The sequence below is a fragment of the Anneissia japonica genome, unplaced genomic scaffold (genome assembly GCF_011630105.1).
Source record: "Anneissia japonica isolate Jap-2015-1 unplaced genomic scaffold, ASM1163010v1 scaffold288073_len612986_cov165, whole genome shotgun sequence".
In the NCBI taxonomy this organism is placed as follows: Eukaryota; Metazoa; Echinodermata; class Crinoidea; order Comatulida; family Comatulidae; genus Anneissia; species Anneissia japonica.
Genome location: NW_022731366.1, coordinates 592,218 through 610,232, shown reverse-complemented (window position 1 = coordinate 610,232; position 18,015 = coordinate 592,218). Strand labels below are relative to the sequence as shown.

The following is an 18,015-nucleotide window of genomic DNA, read 5'->3' as shown; positions in this document are numbered from 1 at the left end:
AACGTATCTTGGAATTCCGTCTTTCCAAGATAATTTATCTTGGAAATCCATCTTTCCAAGATACGTTATCTTGGAATTCCGTCTTTCCAAGATACGTTATCTTTGAATTCCGTCTTTCTAAGATACTTTTCTTGGAATTCCGTCTTTCCAAGATAAATTATCTTGGAATTCCGTCTTTCCAAGATACGTTATCTTGGAATTCCGTCTTTCCAAAATACGTTATCTCGGAAAGACGTCTTTCCGTGATAAATTATCTCGGAAAGACGTCTTAATAAGTGTTTATTCCATGTTTCCGAGATAATTATGTTGGAAACTCGGAAACTCGGAAGGTCACTTTAAGCTTCCGTACTAATTCGTCAACAAAAAAGTTATTTTTTTAAATTGAATGAATGGCCTTAATATTAGATAGAATTTAAATGTTGTTATATTACGTTAGTTTGATGGTTTACTGTAAGCCAATCAGTTACACTTACATCTACTACTATCTTTATCTTTAACATAAACAGAACTACCGGTATAGAGCGTCGCACCATAGATAGATCAAAAGAGTTATGACAGTTTTTGAAGTGGAGAAGGGGTTGCAGGGTGTTGTGAGTCTGGTCATTATGATATCTTCCTGTTTATTCTTGTCTTTATTTTTCTCTTCTCTTTTTCTTTCCTTTTCTTTTCCTCTTCTTTCTATTTCCCTCCCTCTCCCCTCTTTTTTTTCTCTTATTACCCAGCCCGGTACGACGGCTTGGTCAGCCCGGTAAAAACCGTCAGGGGAGGGGCAGTTTTCCCCTCCCCCCGTGCCTGTCACGACACTGGCTAACACGCCAATCATCCCCCCACCCAATGAAAAATACTTTTCTACGCCACTGCCCAAGGATATGTTTCAAAGAAATTTTACAGACGCGCCCTTTACAGACGTCGATCAATATGGTACACTGGTTGAGAGAACTTGTAATGTTCGTTTGAAAATGAACGAATCTATTTATTATATGTGTGTATACATACATAAATAAATGAGTAGTTGCATGCGTATTCTTTTTTCCATGAATCGATAAATACCAAAAAGAAACGCTCACGAGTCCTGAAAGGTAGGTCTAGAATTCTTTTCTTTTCCCCCTTTTTTTGTTGCCCAAGGGAGAAGTCAGGACCCATGACCCCCTCCCCCAGATCCGCCAATGTGAATTGCGAAAAAATGTAATTCGGTCGGGTACTGGATAAACATTCTCTTTCCCCTCCCCCCCCCCCCCGGTTCCGCCGGCCATGTAATAAGAATGAGAACAATTTACCTGACCGTTTTCAAGTAGCGGTGCGGTCGAACCTTGAAATTGGAAGAATTTTAAAAGTCATTAAAAGACACCTCAGAAGTCGAGAAAGCTCATTTCCCGCCACTTAGGAATCAAAATTTTCCCTGGGAAGAACCACAGACCCCCTCCCCCTTTCTTTTTGGGATTTATCGATTCATGGAAAAAAATCGTATGCAAATACTCAACTATTTTTTTGTGTATGTATACAGACATAAGGCCTATCTACTGTAATAACAATGGGAACGATTTACCTGACCGTCTTCAAGAAGGGAAAACCTTGAATTTTAAAGAAATTAAATTAAAGTCGCTAAAAGATACTTCAGAAGTTGGGAAAGTTAATTTCCCACCATTTAGAAATCAACATTTTCCCGGGAAGAACTTGAACCTCCCTTTTCTCTTTGGGTTCATTGATTCATTATAATAATTTTCAAGAGAGGAAAACCTTGAATTTTGAAGAACTTAAAAGTTATTAAAGACACCTCAGAAGTCGGGAAAACTCATTTCCCGCATTCTCTAGGAATCAAAATTTTCCAGGGGGAGGAACACCCGGACCCCCCTTTCTTTTTTGGATTTATCGATTCATGAAAAAAAGAATACGTATGCAACTACTAATTTTTTTAAATGTATGTATACACACATATCAGGCATTTACTGTAACGAGAAAGTTTACCTTACCGTTTTCAAGAGGGGGAAAACCTTGAATTTTGAAAAACAAAGTCATTAGACACCTAGGTCAAAAGTCGAGAGAAAGGTCATTTCCCGCCATCTAGAAATCAAAATTTTCCTGGGGGAGGAATGTTGACCCCACCACCTAGATTTGGTTCCAGATCTGCATGATTCATATTCCCATTCATCTTATAAGTGGGCCCCCTCACTTTGAAAAACGTTCCGCCGGCCCTGATTATTACAGTAATAGACCTATTATTTGTGTACCGGTATACATACATTCTTTTTTAATGAATCGATGAACCCCAAAAAGAAAAGTGGGTGGGGGGGGTCAGAGACCTCCCCCGAGAAAATTTTGATTAGATGTCGGGAAATGAGCTTTCTCGACTTCCAATTTTCTTATTGTATAAAAAAAAATTTAGCTCACAGATCCTATGCTTTTTGTTTTCAGGACCCACACTTCCCCTCAACCCAGATCCGAGAATGTGAATTGCGAGAAAATGTAACTCGGTCGGGGACGGGATAAACACTCTCTCTCCCGTATCTCTCCGGCTCTTTTATTCCCTTTTGTTTTTTCTTGCATTTCTTCCCGATCATACAAAAATCTGCATAGGCCTAGGCCCTATTATATATTTTCTGCCAAAAAGGGATCACTCAAAATCTTAAATCCATAAATCCCAGGCCAGTTCTTTTTAAGATAGAGAAATGTGATATTGTATGCATGGTTCAGTTTGGATTTTATCCTTTTGCAAACTTTTATAAAGATGTGTTCATAATAATAATAATAATAATAATAATAATAATAATCTTTTATAATAATGATGATGACGATGGTGATAATGATAATAGATAATATTATCAATAACATTAAAAAGCGAAGAAAACTGTGCTAAAGGCGAAAAAGAAAGTTGTGTTGTATTGATCATAATTGTTAAAGCTTAGTAAACTTTAAGTTGTCCTGGATGTTATAAGTAGATCCCTGATTTCCGAGAGAGGTACTATTTCCTAGTTCTCACCTCAGTCTCAACCATGGTGGAGCTGAGATGGTTGTTATATCGCGGCTGAGGTGGGTGGTTCCTCAGTCTGTGAAAGTCCCTCACTGGGTCACCTCTTTCTAACTCCGTTGACCGCCACAGTTGAGTTATTATATAATTATTGTTTGGATTAATTGCTGCGAAGCAGCCAATTCATATTCTTGACAGCAATTTGACCTCTGAAAGGTCATTGTTTGTCAAAAATCAATCGCCTGAGGCAACTGAAAAGCGGAGTTTCCTTCTTTCGTTCTGCCGGGTAAAATCAATTACTTTAGGCGACGTTTGTAGACTAACCTACTCGTACCAACGTCGGCATGTCGCGACGCTGGAGTACATTCAGCGTTTTTACTATATTTCTAGGTTTCCTATTTCTACGTTTAATCGGCTCATGTCTCAGCCACAATATTTTGAGGACAATATTATTTACGAACCCAGTTAAACTTATTTACTAGCCTATTTCAAGTGCTAATTATTACATTTAGGCGACGCTTGTTGTAGACTGGCATAGTGTTTGCGGAAATAAATACCATTTTATACACATGCGCAGATCGATTCGCCAGCAGCGAGTCATCGCCAGCAGCAGCGAGCCATCGCCAGCAGAGAGATGTCACTGCAGCAAAACAGTATATTGTACCAACACTGTTCTAATAATATATAGACAATGGGTCGTGCTCATATTATTTGTTATATTTTTATTATTCATTATTTTTACTTGACTCGCATAAATAATTTTGTTCGAAGAACATTCTATGCAGTTGTACTTCGCAGCACTTCACTTGCAATTTGCAATTTCTAGTACTAATACTATTAGGACTATTTATGTGGCGTCTATTGCAATTTTCACTTTTTCCTCTCAAAACAGTAACGGTCAGAGTGCGCTACTTGCGGATCTTGCATAACGGCTCCCCCAAGTTTCAAAATCCTGGCTACGTCCCTGACCATGGTGAGGCAGATGTGGATAGTTCTGGTTCTGGTGGATGTGGACTCAAAGTGCCCTTTTGAGAAAAACATAGGCTTATTCTACAGAGAGGCATAGCTTTGCTCATATCAATCATGGAGGAAGTAGATAATATTCCTCCATACTTTTTCTATACACAACAGATTTTTAAAAGTGTTTTCCCCAAAATTTGTCTGCATTTTTTTCTTTTCATGGAATACGACTGATGAACTAGTGCAAACTGGTGATCCTTCAAAATTATTTAATTACTAAAAATTGGGCCGTGACCCACTTGCCCGCCCACTTGCCAATTGAGCCGTGGCACCCTGTGCAGTGAGGGAAAAATAACACAAATTTCAGGTTGATGATTGGCCAAATGTTGTTAGTGGATAAATCATCAATAGTTGCGTCACGATGTACTTATAGGTTTTGGATCCGGAGAGGGTGTTAGGCTACTGTTGACCCATGGAGGTCAGACAACAGACTACCAGGAGCCGCAAAAGGATGGGTGTGTCTTTGTATTAAATTGCTGATCATCACTTGGGGTCTGACAGTTTGTTAGTGCTAAAATAGGCCTATGAAAGGTAAGTTAATACCTCATACCTTATGTTTCTGGTGAGGAAAGCTATCTCTAAAGTAGGATAGGAGCAGGTTCATAATTGCCGTACCGCCTCAGGCCCCAACCCAAGGACCTGATCATAGTTAGAGTATGTATTGTACCTAGGAAATTGACAATCACGATGATCATGCTTTACGAAGAAACCCACTTGCAATGCCGTACCAATATTGCGCTTGTGTGATAGTCCTACGTAATTGTTCTATTAGGTCTACAAAGAATGTCCACATATTAATAACATGTGTTAGTAATTATATACCGTCAAACCTCGAACTGAAGCCCTTGGCTTCTTTTTTTTTTTTTTCGAACTTTTCGAGGCTACTTTTGCAAAATAGGGGGGAGGGGGAGGGCTCTTTTTAAAAATGAATGCTGTAAATTTTGGGAATTACTACTAGGGCTATTAAACAATAAGTAGGGCCAATGTAACACCAGTCTGATCATGTGAAATTAATCGGCATTAAATCACCTAAAACCTGTAACCAAGCACATTTTACATTGTTTTTTTCTTGAAACTTGTGGACAGTGTATGTACTGTTTATCTCGAAAATGCTATCTTGAAAAGAAGCCTGGCTTCTTTTTGCGATGGGCTTCTTTTCGTGATGGGCTTCTTTTTCGAGGCTACTTTATGCAAAGTTTAGGCTTCTTCTCGAGATTCCTATTGGGCTTCTTTTTTTGAGGTTTAGTAGTAGCCTAACCAGTTGAATTGTAGGCCTACTACTGCTGTACATTGTTCAGAATCAACTGAACAAATATATAGGCCCTACCCTTTGGCTTAATGTTTTGATTATGTCGCTCTTGAGGATGCCCTCCAAACGGTAGGTAAAAGATTTGCATTGTATTCACAGATCCGTTAAAGAGTTCTCGGAAAGGGCAGCCTGGCTCCACCATTGGTGGGCCTTTGTCATGGTGTAGAATAGATCGTGACAGATGTTGCGCCGAATGCCATTTAGCCGACAAAAAATTCACCAGGAGACAATTGGCCATTTGAATGGACTTTTGCCGGCAGGTTATTTCGCTGAGGCGATCATTTTTGCCTACATGTTGTTATCATTAACAATTAAAGGAACATTAAAAACATACAACTATCCACAATGTAATTGGGCAATTGATCATGTATATAGGAAAACAAAAGAAAAGGGGAACAGGAAACAACTACTGTAAGTGAAAAACAACAAGCACAAGTGTCATTAAGAGTACAATCACTTTATCACAGAACTCTAAAAGACCATAAAATAAATACATATTTCATACCAAGACACAAGATCGGGAACAAGTGGTATACCCAAAGGATAATTTCCAAAGCAAACACTTGCGAATGCATTCATGAATTTGATAGCCTGAATAGCACACAAACATAGGAGAAATGATAAGACCATTAAACACAAGAAAAAACATAACTATTGAGTATGAGATAACCACATGATTCTTCCAAGATATACATGGATGAAATACATACATGACATTTCATTTCATTTTATTTATTTTGTCATTCATTAAATACACAGAGACATTTACAAGAAAATATGAAAAATACAAGAGAAAAATTATACACACCAATGACACGTCGCCAAAAAAGTAAATTGACTATGAGATAACCAGATGATTCTTCCAAGATATACTGTATATAGATGAAATTCATATATGACATTTCATTTCATTTCATTTATTATTTAAAATAATTATTAATTAAAATTTGCAGAGACAAACGAGAATATATGAAAAATAACAAAGAAAAATTATACACATGACAGGATTGCCAAAAAGTAAAATAAATCACTGTCAGGTATATCTCAAAAAGACGTATAAAAAATGAAAATTAAAAGTTAAAAACATGAAAAGATTTAAGAATTTGTATTTTATAGCCAGCTCTATCATTATAATTTAAGTAAATTTCCAAGGAATAAATGAATATTGAAAAAAAGATGTTCTTTAACCTCAGTAGGGACTTTATCCCAAATTCTTGAAAAATAATTAAACACAGAAAATTTAAATGTCTGTACAGGCAAATGTGTGAGTAAAGATTAGGTGATCAGAGTGTCTAGTATTGATAAAACTAAAATACTGTATATCAACATTATAAATTTTAAATAAAAATTTTGAAATAAAAGAGATTATAAAATGTAATCAAGTCTACTTTTCATGGGGATCAATATCAAGGTGTATCAGTCTCTCACTGTATGCAACTTTCTTTAAGCGTCGTGGCATACACATGTGATCCTCATCTTTTGGATCCCTTCTAATGGTTTTAATTAATTGACTGGACCTGTAGGAGTTTCAAGGAGGCATTCCAAGTTCAACAGTAGGTCTCACTAGTTGGATTATAAGGCTGGGCACCCATTGCGCCTGGCGGCAGTCAGCTATCGCTAATCTATGTAGAACGCAACACGACGATGCACACTCAATGAATCGTTATTGATGATGTGGTGACTGCCTAGTATCACACTATATTCTTCTAATGAACCCTATAAGTCTATTAGTCTGAGAAGTTACAGAGTGTTAACATGTTTACTCCAATGAAATTTAGATTTTGATGAGATAGGGAAACCAGGATATTTATGAGAAATATACCCCTTTCATTGGCCTGGCAGAGACGCTGGTGGCGATCTCTAGGCCTACTGTAAATTCAATTCAAATTCTTTATTCATCATAAAATCAATGTCAATTTACAAATAAAACTTTTAAAAATGTTAAAAATAGGATAAAAGATGAAAAGGACATTCATGAAGCCCTAAATGTACAGCAGTAAAAGTGTTTAACCAAAAATAATATAAATAAGTGTACCTTTTGTATAAATACTTAAAAGAAAGTAACGCTAAAAAAAAAATTGTTTTTAAAATTTTAAAAAATAATATAAAAGCAAAAATTTACAACGTATGACAGTACAACCTAACCTAACCTAACATAAAATCTAAGGAAGAATTTAAAAAGCAAACAAACCACTGAACAAGGACATATTTGAACGGGTTTGGGGGTGGTATTTCTAGGACAACCGATTTTGTTAGCATGTTTAACAACAATAGAGGCAGAGGTTTAAATGAGAATTTATAAAATGTATAATACAATTCATAAATAAAATAAAGTTCATACAATTTATGATACAATTCATAAAATATATGATAAAATTCATGACATGATAAAATTCATAAAATGTATGATAAAATTCATAAAATACATGATAAAATTCATAAAATACATGATAAAATTTATAATTTACGGTTTATAAAATGTATGATAAAATTCTGGAAATTGATGTTAAAACTATAAAATTAATGATAAAATTGATGCAGGAATAAAGAGATGAAATTAAAAAAAGCACAAAACGTTCATCAAATTTAGTGTAGTGTCACCAAGTGGTAAACAGAAAATTCAGGTGTATTCATAGAGATATAATAAGAATACTAGAGCGCTAACAGCAATGTATTCGATGTTCGGAATACGCAGAGCTGTGTGTGTGTACCATCCAAGATGGCTGCCATAGATTCAGCCAATCAAATTTCGCCTAAGCGCCGTCGTTTGCAATTGCGCCCTCAATTTACACAGAAAGTTCAGTACAGCTAGTTACCGCTATGTTTGAAACTCGAGCGTTGCGGTGTTTGGGTGTAATGTACACGATTTTAATTTTCATTCCTTGGTACTTTATTTTTTTAATAAGATGCTCCACTTGGCCTCGTTTTGGCTACAATAGTTTAATAATTTGTTATTACCATTACTCATTATCATTATTAATGAAATAATAGTCAGAGGGCTTATTGATATGTAATAATATGTATACTAAGCCTGAAGGTGGCGCTTTGCTACGACGGCCATCTTGGATGGTACACATACATAACTCTGCATTGCAGCGCCATCTTGTCAGCACTCTAGTTGTTTAATAGCTCTATGGGTGTATTAGAGGCCCTTCATACCGGCTGAGGCGTTGTCACCACACTCTTTCACTTTCTTCACCTAGTGTGCACATGTTTAAAGGGATAAGATGAATATGACTATAATAATTAAATATAGATAGAAAAATTATAATTTCTTAGATATTTGTTTTTAGGCATTTAAGCATTGAACAGAGCCAACCCAAATTTCTCTATAATTTATACATTGACAAAAAATGTTTTATTGTATATTGTACAGTATGTCCAACCTGTTGGTCTGTGCCAAATCCACATAAAGTAGTGATGACCAGGTGATGAATAAAAATTGCTGCCCTAAACTGCCTTCCTAAAATTATCATTTAATAAATGATGTAGTATTTTGTGTGTTTATATAGAATAAAGGTAGTCTTTATATAGGACATTTTTACATGTTTTGTTTAAAATGCATGTATTTTTTGTCTACAGATATGTGCATACAATTGATCCTTATCATACTTAATCATATCTGTAGCTATTTCACTGTATTATTGTTTAGAATTTATAGGCATTAATAATTAATCTTTATATATTTTGAATATAAAAAATTGGTCATGTATTCCCCGCTTCTCAAAATGTTTTTAGGTAGCGAAACTTTCAGACTCCCTATTACTTGGTGACCCAAGGCATAATATTGCACTGCCACTAGCCATAGCACTTGGCTCCTAATTTGTCAAGTAAAGATATGCTGTTGTATTTCTACAGTCAATATAATAGCAAGTTGAATACAAAGTAGCTGTGATAATCATTTAAATTTTTATTTACTCAGGCAAAAGTACACAAAGTATTTTGTTATCGTCGATCGTGTGCAGAATTGTTCCATTTTATATTATAGAGTATTTATTGTACACTCGTAATTTTAAATGTTTAATGTAAAACAATGACAAATTTTTGTAAAGTTGACTGGGTAAATAATAATTGAAAAATGAAGTTTGTACATCCCAAAAAGGCTCAATCTCAAAAGAAAAGAAGACACTCTACATTTTAAAGACGATGTAACTTGTATTTACTGGTAGATTGTGTTAATGTGAGCTATGTTTCTGCCTAATTTTAATTACCTTATGAATCATTGGAGAGACTAGTGACAGTGTACCATTGAGATTAGATTTATTTATGATGCCTCGATCTACATGATAACCCAGCAGCAGGTATTTTAAAATATTTTGTAATCATTTATCCACATTATTAGGCTCAAAAATAGTTGTCTGGAATTTGGTCTATTTTGTGAACACTTCCTTTGAAACTTACCTCTGTAGCATAAAAGAACAATAATAGAATCGCCTTGCTCACCTATATACCTGTCTCTTATACACATCTAGATGTGTATAAGAGACAGACATTTTAAAGACGATGTAACTTGTATTTACTGGTAGATTGTGTTAATGTGAGCTATGTTTCTGCCTAATTTTAATTACCTTATGAATCATTGGAGAGATTAGTGACAGTGTACCATTGAGATTAGATTTATTTGGATTGACAATGAATTTTTAGTTTTCATTTTCTAGCTACATCTGGGCGTATCTCTTGAGCTAAGTCCTTAAAGTCAGAAGCAGGTTCGCAACCATCACAAATGGTTTGGTGACACATGGTTTGAGAAGTGGGGATGTACTTTATATCGTATTTGTTGAACATTATTAACTCAGTATTTTAATTTTATGATTTATAAATCATTAAACAGAGATAAGTTGTAGTTTGGTATTGATTAATGATAGACTTAGCGTATGATTTTGAATAGCTTATAATATAGTAATGCTTTCTTATAAAGTGTTAAACAGTATCCAATATTTCTTCATATCTTTCAGATTTTTTACCTTAATATTGAAAGATGATAATACAGGTATTTCAGATGTGTTTCTTCTTCACATTTATTATGATGACAAGTTCAGCGACCCTTGCTCATACTTACAATAAATACAGAGATCATGCTGGAAGCTTTTCAACAGTGTTATTGGATGTTGATAGTAATAATGTATTAATAGGTGGTGTGAACAAAGTGTATAAACTTAATAGTGACTTAGAGTTGTTAGTACAAGGATCCATAGGACCAAAGTTGGACCATCCTGATTGCACGTTCCCACCACCAGCTGATTGTGCCCAAGAAAGAACCATAAGGAATAATTCAAACAAACTTCTCCAAATATATGATGATAAAATAATATCTTGTGGAACAGTTTATCAAGGCAGTTGCGAGTTTTTGTATCGCTCAAATTTGACATTGATAGCGCAGGAAATCGTGCCCGTAATAAACACTGAGAGCAAAAGTGCATCAATTGTTTCTTTAGATGCTGAACCAAAGTTGTTTATTGGAACATCACCGGTAAGTGAGCCTGACTTACCAGCATATGCCATTCGCTCTCCTTTGAATTTTGAGGTATACAAAAAACAATCAGTAACAAAGGCTCAGAAGAAGGCAACTGATGATGCAATAAAAGGTGGATTTTTAATTGATTTTATCCATGCTTTTGTAAGCAACGAAATCAACTACTTTGTCATTGTCTATGATGAGAAATATGGTGAAACTATGCACAAATATCAAACGTACATTACGCACCACTGTCAATCTGACCTATCTTATCTTTCATATATTGAGCTACCGTTAGTGTGCCTCCACAATGGACAGAGTTACACACTAGCTCAGTCAGCTTATCTCGCTAAAAGAGTTCCATCACAGTCAAATTCATCGGGGCTTGTACTCGTTGTAACATTCGGAATGTCTGAGAATGCAGCAAGCTTAATACCAGAAAGAAAATCGGCAGTTTGTATGTACTCTCTGACGGACACAATTGAGTATTCATTTCTAGAGGCGTATAAAGCTTGTGCTCGAGGAAATACCATGTTTAAAACAATCAAGTGGGCAGGTTATAGTCAAAACACGTGCATTGACAATTCATATTGGGTAAGTGTTTTTTTTAAAGATTTTTGTAGTCATGAATAATCAGGGTACTTTTAAAGTCAGTTTTTTTTTTTTTTTGAGAAATTGTCAGCATTCTGTATTTCATGTTTTGTGTAAATAAAATGCATTTTCATGAATTTTTTTCATGAATTTTCTCATAAGAATGAAATAAACTATTTTGAACTAGAGCTTAGAAATTTTATTGATAAAGTGTTGTATGTAAGATGAGTAAATATTAGATTTACATCTTCAATTTTTTAGAGTTGGTACCTAGAGTCAGTGCAGGTACCCTACTGCCATGACCTGGAACAAATTCCTGATCTTGGGGGAAATGCTCCAATCACAGCTGATGCCATATACCAGGAAGTTAATACGCTTTTCACATCGGTTGTTTTTCAATATATTGATGAGGTACAAGAAAGTGTAATATTTCTTGGAGATGATGAAGGCAGACTTACAAAGGTAAAAGTTTTTAAATATCTTTCTTTTGAGCTGATAGACAGTATTTATTTTATTGCATTTTATTTAACTTTTACAGGCAAAAAACAAAACAGATGAACAAGCACCTCTACAGGGCCATCTTACCACCGGAGTGAGATAAACTGAAACTACAAAAATAAATATAATTTGAATAAGAATAAATATATGTCCATTTTACAAATAACAATTAAAATTAAGAAAAGAAAAAAATCATAATCTAACAACAACTAAAACAGTGACAAAATGAAACCCAAGTACAGATATTATCAGGGAAAAAAAAATAGATTCAATTTAGAGTTGTAAAATTCAATCACTTTGTTTTTGAAAGATGGAAAATAAGAATCCGATCGAATTGCTAAAGGAAGATTATTCCAGATGGGCACGATTTATGGGATTTTGTTTTGCATCGAGGGACAGATAACATTAAAGAATCAGTATGGTGCCAGGATGGCCCTGTGAGGAATTAAAATGCACATAGTCATCAATAGAAATATCATCAATTCCAAAAGAACTTTTAAAAAAAATAAAGAGATCTCTGATCTCGCGCCTAAAATATTTATATTATGAGGGTGGGGATGAACACTCACCCTTGTTTTAGAGCCCAAATCCTTACCACTGTTCTGTCTGCATATTAACATATTAATATTAAGTTTTTGTGGTACGGTTTGTAACTTGGGTTGTAAACAAACATAGAAAAAATATCATAGCGTAGTTCTAAGGTATGATTTAGAAAGGTATGCATTTCTTGTGGAAATTTGAATGCTTATGAATGAAATATGACATTATTTCTCATTTGGAACAACATAGCCATTATAAATAATTTTCTGTATAAATTTACATACTGTACATAAAAAAATTATTCTCTATGATTTTAGCTGCGATTGAATTCGGCCAATGCAGCACAGAAATATGAGAAGTTAACGATAGATGCAGGAAGCGTTGTAATAAGGAACGGACTTGTATTTAGCACTGATGATGCCTCGATCTACATGATAACCCAGCAGCAGGTATTTTAAAATATTTTGTAATCATTTATCCACATTATTAGGCTCAAAAATAGTTGTCTGGAATTTGGTCTATTTTGTGAACACTTCCTTTGAAACTTACCTCTGTAGCATAAAAGAACAATAATAGAATCGCCTTGCTCACCTATATACGCCCAGCATGAACCGAACAACATCCTGGTTTCCTTTGGGTCTATAACAAATCTCGGTGAAAAGGTGAGAGGGTGTTTTCTAGGTACATCACTGCCAATTTGTTTATTTTATCTTAGTACCAAATTCAAGGGTTCATGGCTTAATGTGGCTCTCCCCTTTGGTAAAATGGTAATCACTGGCCTAAAATTCACGACTAAAGTATCAAATTAATTTAAGCTTCTAAAGTGGCTATTATCAAACATTCATGAAGAAACTTAATTAAACTAAACTAAAACCAAATATTTGTTAATAATTTTTTGGTACATTTGCATTTGTTTTGTTTGTTTTTATTTGTTTTTTCTTCTCTGTTGTTGTTAAGCGCCTCGAGGTTGTGTCAACGTGAGGTGCTATATAAATCCAGAATTATTATTATTATTATTATTATTAAATATTATTTTGCATCAAGCGACCATACCAGGTAAAAAGTAATATTTAATGTAAAAAGTGCAATATTACTATGCCTCATAAAAATTATTTTAATGATTAGGTAATAATAACATTGCATTTGATGCTTGTACAGTACATGAAAATAACCTAATAATATAGCATTTAACTAAGGTGAAATTTACTCTCTGCCTTATTATTCATGTGTGTTCTCCACTAAGTGATCATACTTTTTCGATTTTCATTCTTATATTTAATGTTTTTTTTCAAATCTTTAATCACAACAGATTACCAAAATACCGGTAGAAGAATGTGAGCAGTATACCACCTGCAACGAATGTCTTGGTGTCGGTGATGGTGCCGGTGATCCATACTGTGGTTGGTGCACACTTATGAAAAGGTAAGAAAAAGCATAATCATTTAAAAATATTTTATTCACTTGCAGAGAACATTCAAGTTGATTTTCAAATTAAATAAATAATTTGGGAAATGAAGATTTCTAAAATGTTTATATAGTATATATAGTAAAGTTAAATATATGAGGCTTGCCTTCCCGAAACCAGTGTACTTTTGCTGATTATGAGTAAGAATGTGTATTGAAAGTCGATTCCAGTAAGGGACCCATCAATGTGGAGAATAAGATTATATTGAAAAGTAAATTTTCTTTTTGGGTCACTGATGCTCTCTGAGATGGCAAACCTTATACAGTACAATGAATTGTAAATGTCATCAGGTTTGTAGTAATTCTCAATCTCATATAATGAAATTTTACTTATTTTCTCCTAGATTAGAAAGTAAAGAGATTAAATTTTCTTTAATAGCAATTTTAATATTAATTTCTTTTTCAATAAATATATTATGTGTTGATAAACAAATACTTGATATGATTAATGAACTGAACTTAAATTTAAACCAGAAATTTAATTGTGGACATTACTCTTCTGATTTTTAGAGTTAAGTCGTATGCCCTTTGCATGAAGTTGCTTGTCTGAATCATACATATATACATAATTTCAGATGTACACGCAAGAACCACAAGGCATGCAGAGGAGCCCATAAAGTTGCAAAGAATCGTTGGTTGAATAGTCTGGACCAGTGCATCCAGATTAGCAAAATTGAGCCAGCTAATTTAGCAAGCAATATGCAGGTTGAGGTGGGTATTATTTTATGATGGATCTATTTATAGGTTAGGTTGGTTGTCCGCATATATTGTGAGTCTGCATATACAGGACCAGTACACTTTTATATGAGTGAACATGGACAACAATTAGGAAAAATTTAACAAATTGTGTAAGTAGCTTAAGATATTTTTGATTCATTAAAATTTACACAAGTTGTTTCTGTCAGGTATTTGGGCCAATGTACTCTACTACTCTTGGTATCAGATCACAATGAACAATAAATGCTTTTGAAAATAGGCTTATTTCTATAAAAAAAAAACTATACACACACGATTTTGGTTAATATTGGAAACTTTGTTAAACTGTATTGTTCAAAGTTTTCTGTATCATCGGGGAACATGAATATATGTCAAATGTGCATCAATTCAAGCAAGATATTCATTCAAAGTAACATTTATTTGATTCCTTTTCCAGTTAAAATACAACCAAATATGAAATAAAAAATCAAAACAATACAGGGAAAAGGGAAAGGGCACTCTTGTGGGGGGTCATGAATCACATTTTCATTTGTTGTCACTATTTACCTTTCAAAAAACTAAAGCTTGTTCTTTAAATTCATCATTATTTCAAGTTTCTAGTCAAGCGTGTTTACCATGGTACCATGGTACCATTGGTACCATGGTAGGTGGTTTACTAATACAAAATGCTTCTAAAAACATACTGTATTCTAAGGTAATCTGGTTGATCGACTAATGCAAATGCCTAGCCTGTCCATCACCCTCCCCTTAGACAAATTAATTCATGATAGTATGGTTACTTAAAGATAAGCAACATGTTAAGTTAACTGCGTGAATGTCAGAAGACTTAAATGAAGGGTTTATATACCATCTTGCATGAACTCTTAGTGGACAGGTATAAAAGGTAAGCATATTTCTAGGTACAGGTAGATATGGTTGTAAGAAGATGTCCACAAATAATAATCCAGAGTGTTATTCACACCTCTTGTTGTCATGGCAATAGAGATGTAAATAAAAGAGCTTTTGATGAACAGAAGACAAATCAGTATCCATAGAAAAGACCTTTATATAATGATTTTTACCTAAATTCCCAAGTTATTCACATTAAATGCTTTGATATTTTTCAGTTGACACTGACTGTCAGGAGCCTCCCAAAGGCACCAGCTGAAACATATTTCTGCATCTTTGAAAATATTCAAACAACTCCAGTTATATTGATCGACAGTTCAACTACACCCCCGACACTAAAATGTAGAACCCCTCCTGAAGGATATATCCAATCTGGAGGTTAGGAATATGTTTTCATTTGCTATTTTAAAATTTTTCCTAACATTCCTTTATAGCATTAGCAACACTTTAAGGCAAAATTCTTAAGTTTAATTTAAAATTAATTTGGTATAGTTTACTGGGAATAATAATGATCTTTACAGCAATAAACAAGGGAAGGCCGTGATAGAAATCTCCATGTTAAACACCGCTGTGTCAGTGGATTGTTTATATCCAGTACCCAAGTTAGGTCATGTGACACCCATTGCTAAATCCCTCTATTGAATGTATTTCTGTTTTCAGAGGATGGTAACTGTTTAACATTAAAGTAAGATGTCTCTTAACACATAAATTTTAACCATAATTATAATAAAATGTGAAACATAATTGAATGTTCTGTAGTTATCTGATGAATGTACAGTGTATACTGTTATTTAATATATCATAATTATGTCATACAATATTTAGTTAAATCAAATTCAATGTTTTAATTTAAATTAGGCATTTTTATAATTTAAAATAAATAATTAATAATTAGTAATCTTCAGTTGCTTTCTGCTGCTAGGGTCTCTGGAGGTTAAGCTTTCCTTACTATCAAATGAGACCAACATGGAGTTTGTCAGCACTGAATTTGTCTTCTATAACTGCAGTGCATTCAAGGATTGCACTAGTTGCGTGTCAAGTAACTTTGCCTGCGATTGGTGCATTTATGAGAATAAATGTACAGGCAATTCCCAACAGTGTAAACTACAAGGGGTGGTTGGCGGACAAGGGGTATGTATCCACAACATTGTCGTCTTTGTTGTAAACACAAAGCTAGGATTTTATAACTGAATTCATTAATGTTTTCTTCAACAACATAATTAGAAGTGCGGTGTTTGTCAAATTTTGTAAATTTGGATTTTAATTTCTTCTTATAGAACGCTCTTACCAATGCAACAAAATTTGGACCCGATAACTGCCCTCGATTAGCAAAGCAGGATACAGAGATTCTTTTGCCTGTGAACACCAGAAAAGCTATTGCGGTTGTGGCTCAGAATTTGCCTACACTGGAGGTATCATAGTCACTGTGTTGTCTTCCAAGAGATTGGAAAGGAAAAAACTTCTTAGTCAAGGCATTTTATGTGTCCAGTCTTACTAATGTTGTGTGCCAATATCAGTCTACAGTGAAATTTACATAAGATAGCAGGCTAGGTCTCCACATCACAGGGGCTATTATATAAAACAAATATTGACTGCTCCAGATTCAGGAAACAGTGAAATCTATAATAGATTTCACTGTTTCCCAAATCTGGAGCAGTCAATATTTGTTTTATATACCTCATACATAGATTCTACGAGGCCTAAAAAAGGAATGAAACATTATTATGCAATAACATTAAATACTCAAAAACATATTTTTGATTAGATTATAATCGTTAATGGTCAGTGTATTGACATGATTAAATCATGATTGTATAACTACAGTAGTGTACATAGAAGATTCTGTGATTGTTTTATTTTGCCGGATAATGGCATCAAAAACATTCACTATACCGAGAAATGTTAAAATTTTTTCACTCACGTACAAGATCAAGATTCAAGATTAACTTTATTTCTTAAATAGCAGTTTAAAATTGAATGCTGAGAAATTTACAGATACATTAAAAACTACAAAATATACAGGTAAAATTTAGTCAAAATATATAAAATTAAAATTAAATAAGCATATATAATAAGCATGTATACTGCTTTGTATCTTAGGCTGGCCACACTGAATATGAATGTTTGCTGGATGAAGAGGTTGTGAAGGCAGAAGTGACAGCAGATACTATAAGATGCAAACTCAATGAGGTATGCCTAGTAAACATGTTTGTAACTACAGTATATTAGTAGCGTATACAAAAAACTATAGGAATAGTTCAACTCATACATCTATTTGATTATTTGCTATCTAATCTTCAATTGAAAGAGAAAAACTTATTGAAATTTACTTTATAAGTATTGCCATTTTTTTCTATTTCAAGTAGTATACATTTAAACATCAGCCCATGAATTTCACGTCGGCAGTTGGCAATAGACCTTTCCGCTAAGCCCCGCCCCTTGGATATTGTTGCTAAGGTCCCACAAACAACATCATTTTGTAGAAGAAAACATGGCTGGCTGTGCGGTCGCGGGCACAGAGTGGTTGTTAGGTATTCCGGACAATATCTGTTTTACGTTTCTGCCGAA

At 34.2% G+C, this 18,015-nt stretch overlaps 1 protein-coding gene across 1 annotated transcript in view; it reads left to right on the top strand.

Moving 5' to 3' along the window:
• The first annotated feature begins 5,181 nt into the window (after positions 1 to 5,181).
• The window catches only part of LOC117115350 (plexin-A4-like), a 28,723-nt gene continuing 15,889 nt past the window's right edge, over positions 5,182 to 18,015 (top strand). Inside the window, exons 1-9 of the mRNA XM_033259104.1 lie at positions 5,182 to 5,363; positions 10,250 to 11,343; positions 11,602 to 11,802; positions 12,696 to 12,827; positions 13,688 to 13,800; positions 14,418 to 14,553; positions 15,666 to 15,825; positions 16,370 to 16,578; positions 16,725 to 16,859. Of these exons, the coding sequence (XP_033114995.1) occupies positions 10,273 to 11,343; positions 11,602 to 11,802; positions 12,696 to 12,827; positions 13,688 to 13,800; positions 14,418 to 14,553; positions 15,666 to 15,825; positions 16,370 to 16,578; positions 16,725 to 16,859 (2,157 nt within the window). The 5' untranslated portion in view covers positions 5,182 to 5,363; positions 10,250 to 10,272. The remainder of the gene's footprint in view (positions 5,364 to 10,249; positions 11,344 to 11,601; positions 11,803 to 12,695; positions 12,828 to 13,687; positions 13,801 to 14,417; positions 14,554 to 15,665; positions 15,826 to 16,369; positions 16,579 to 16,724; positions 16,860 to 18,015) is intronic.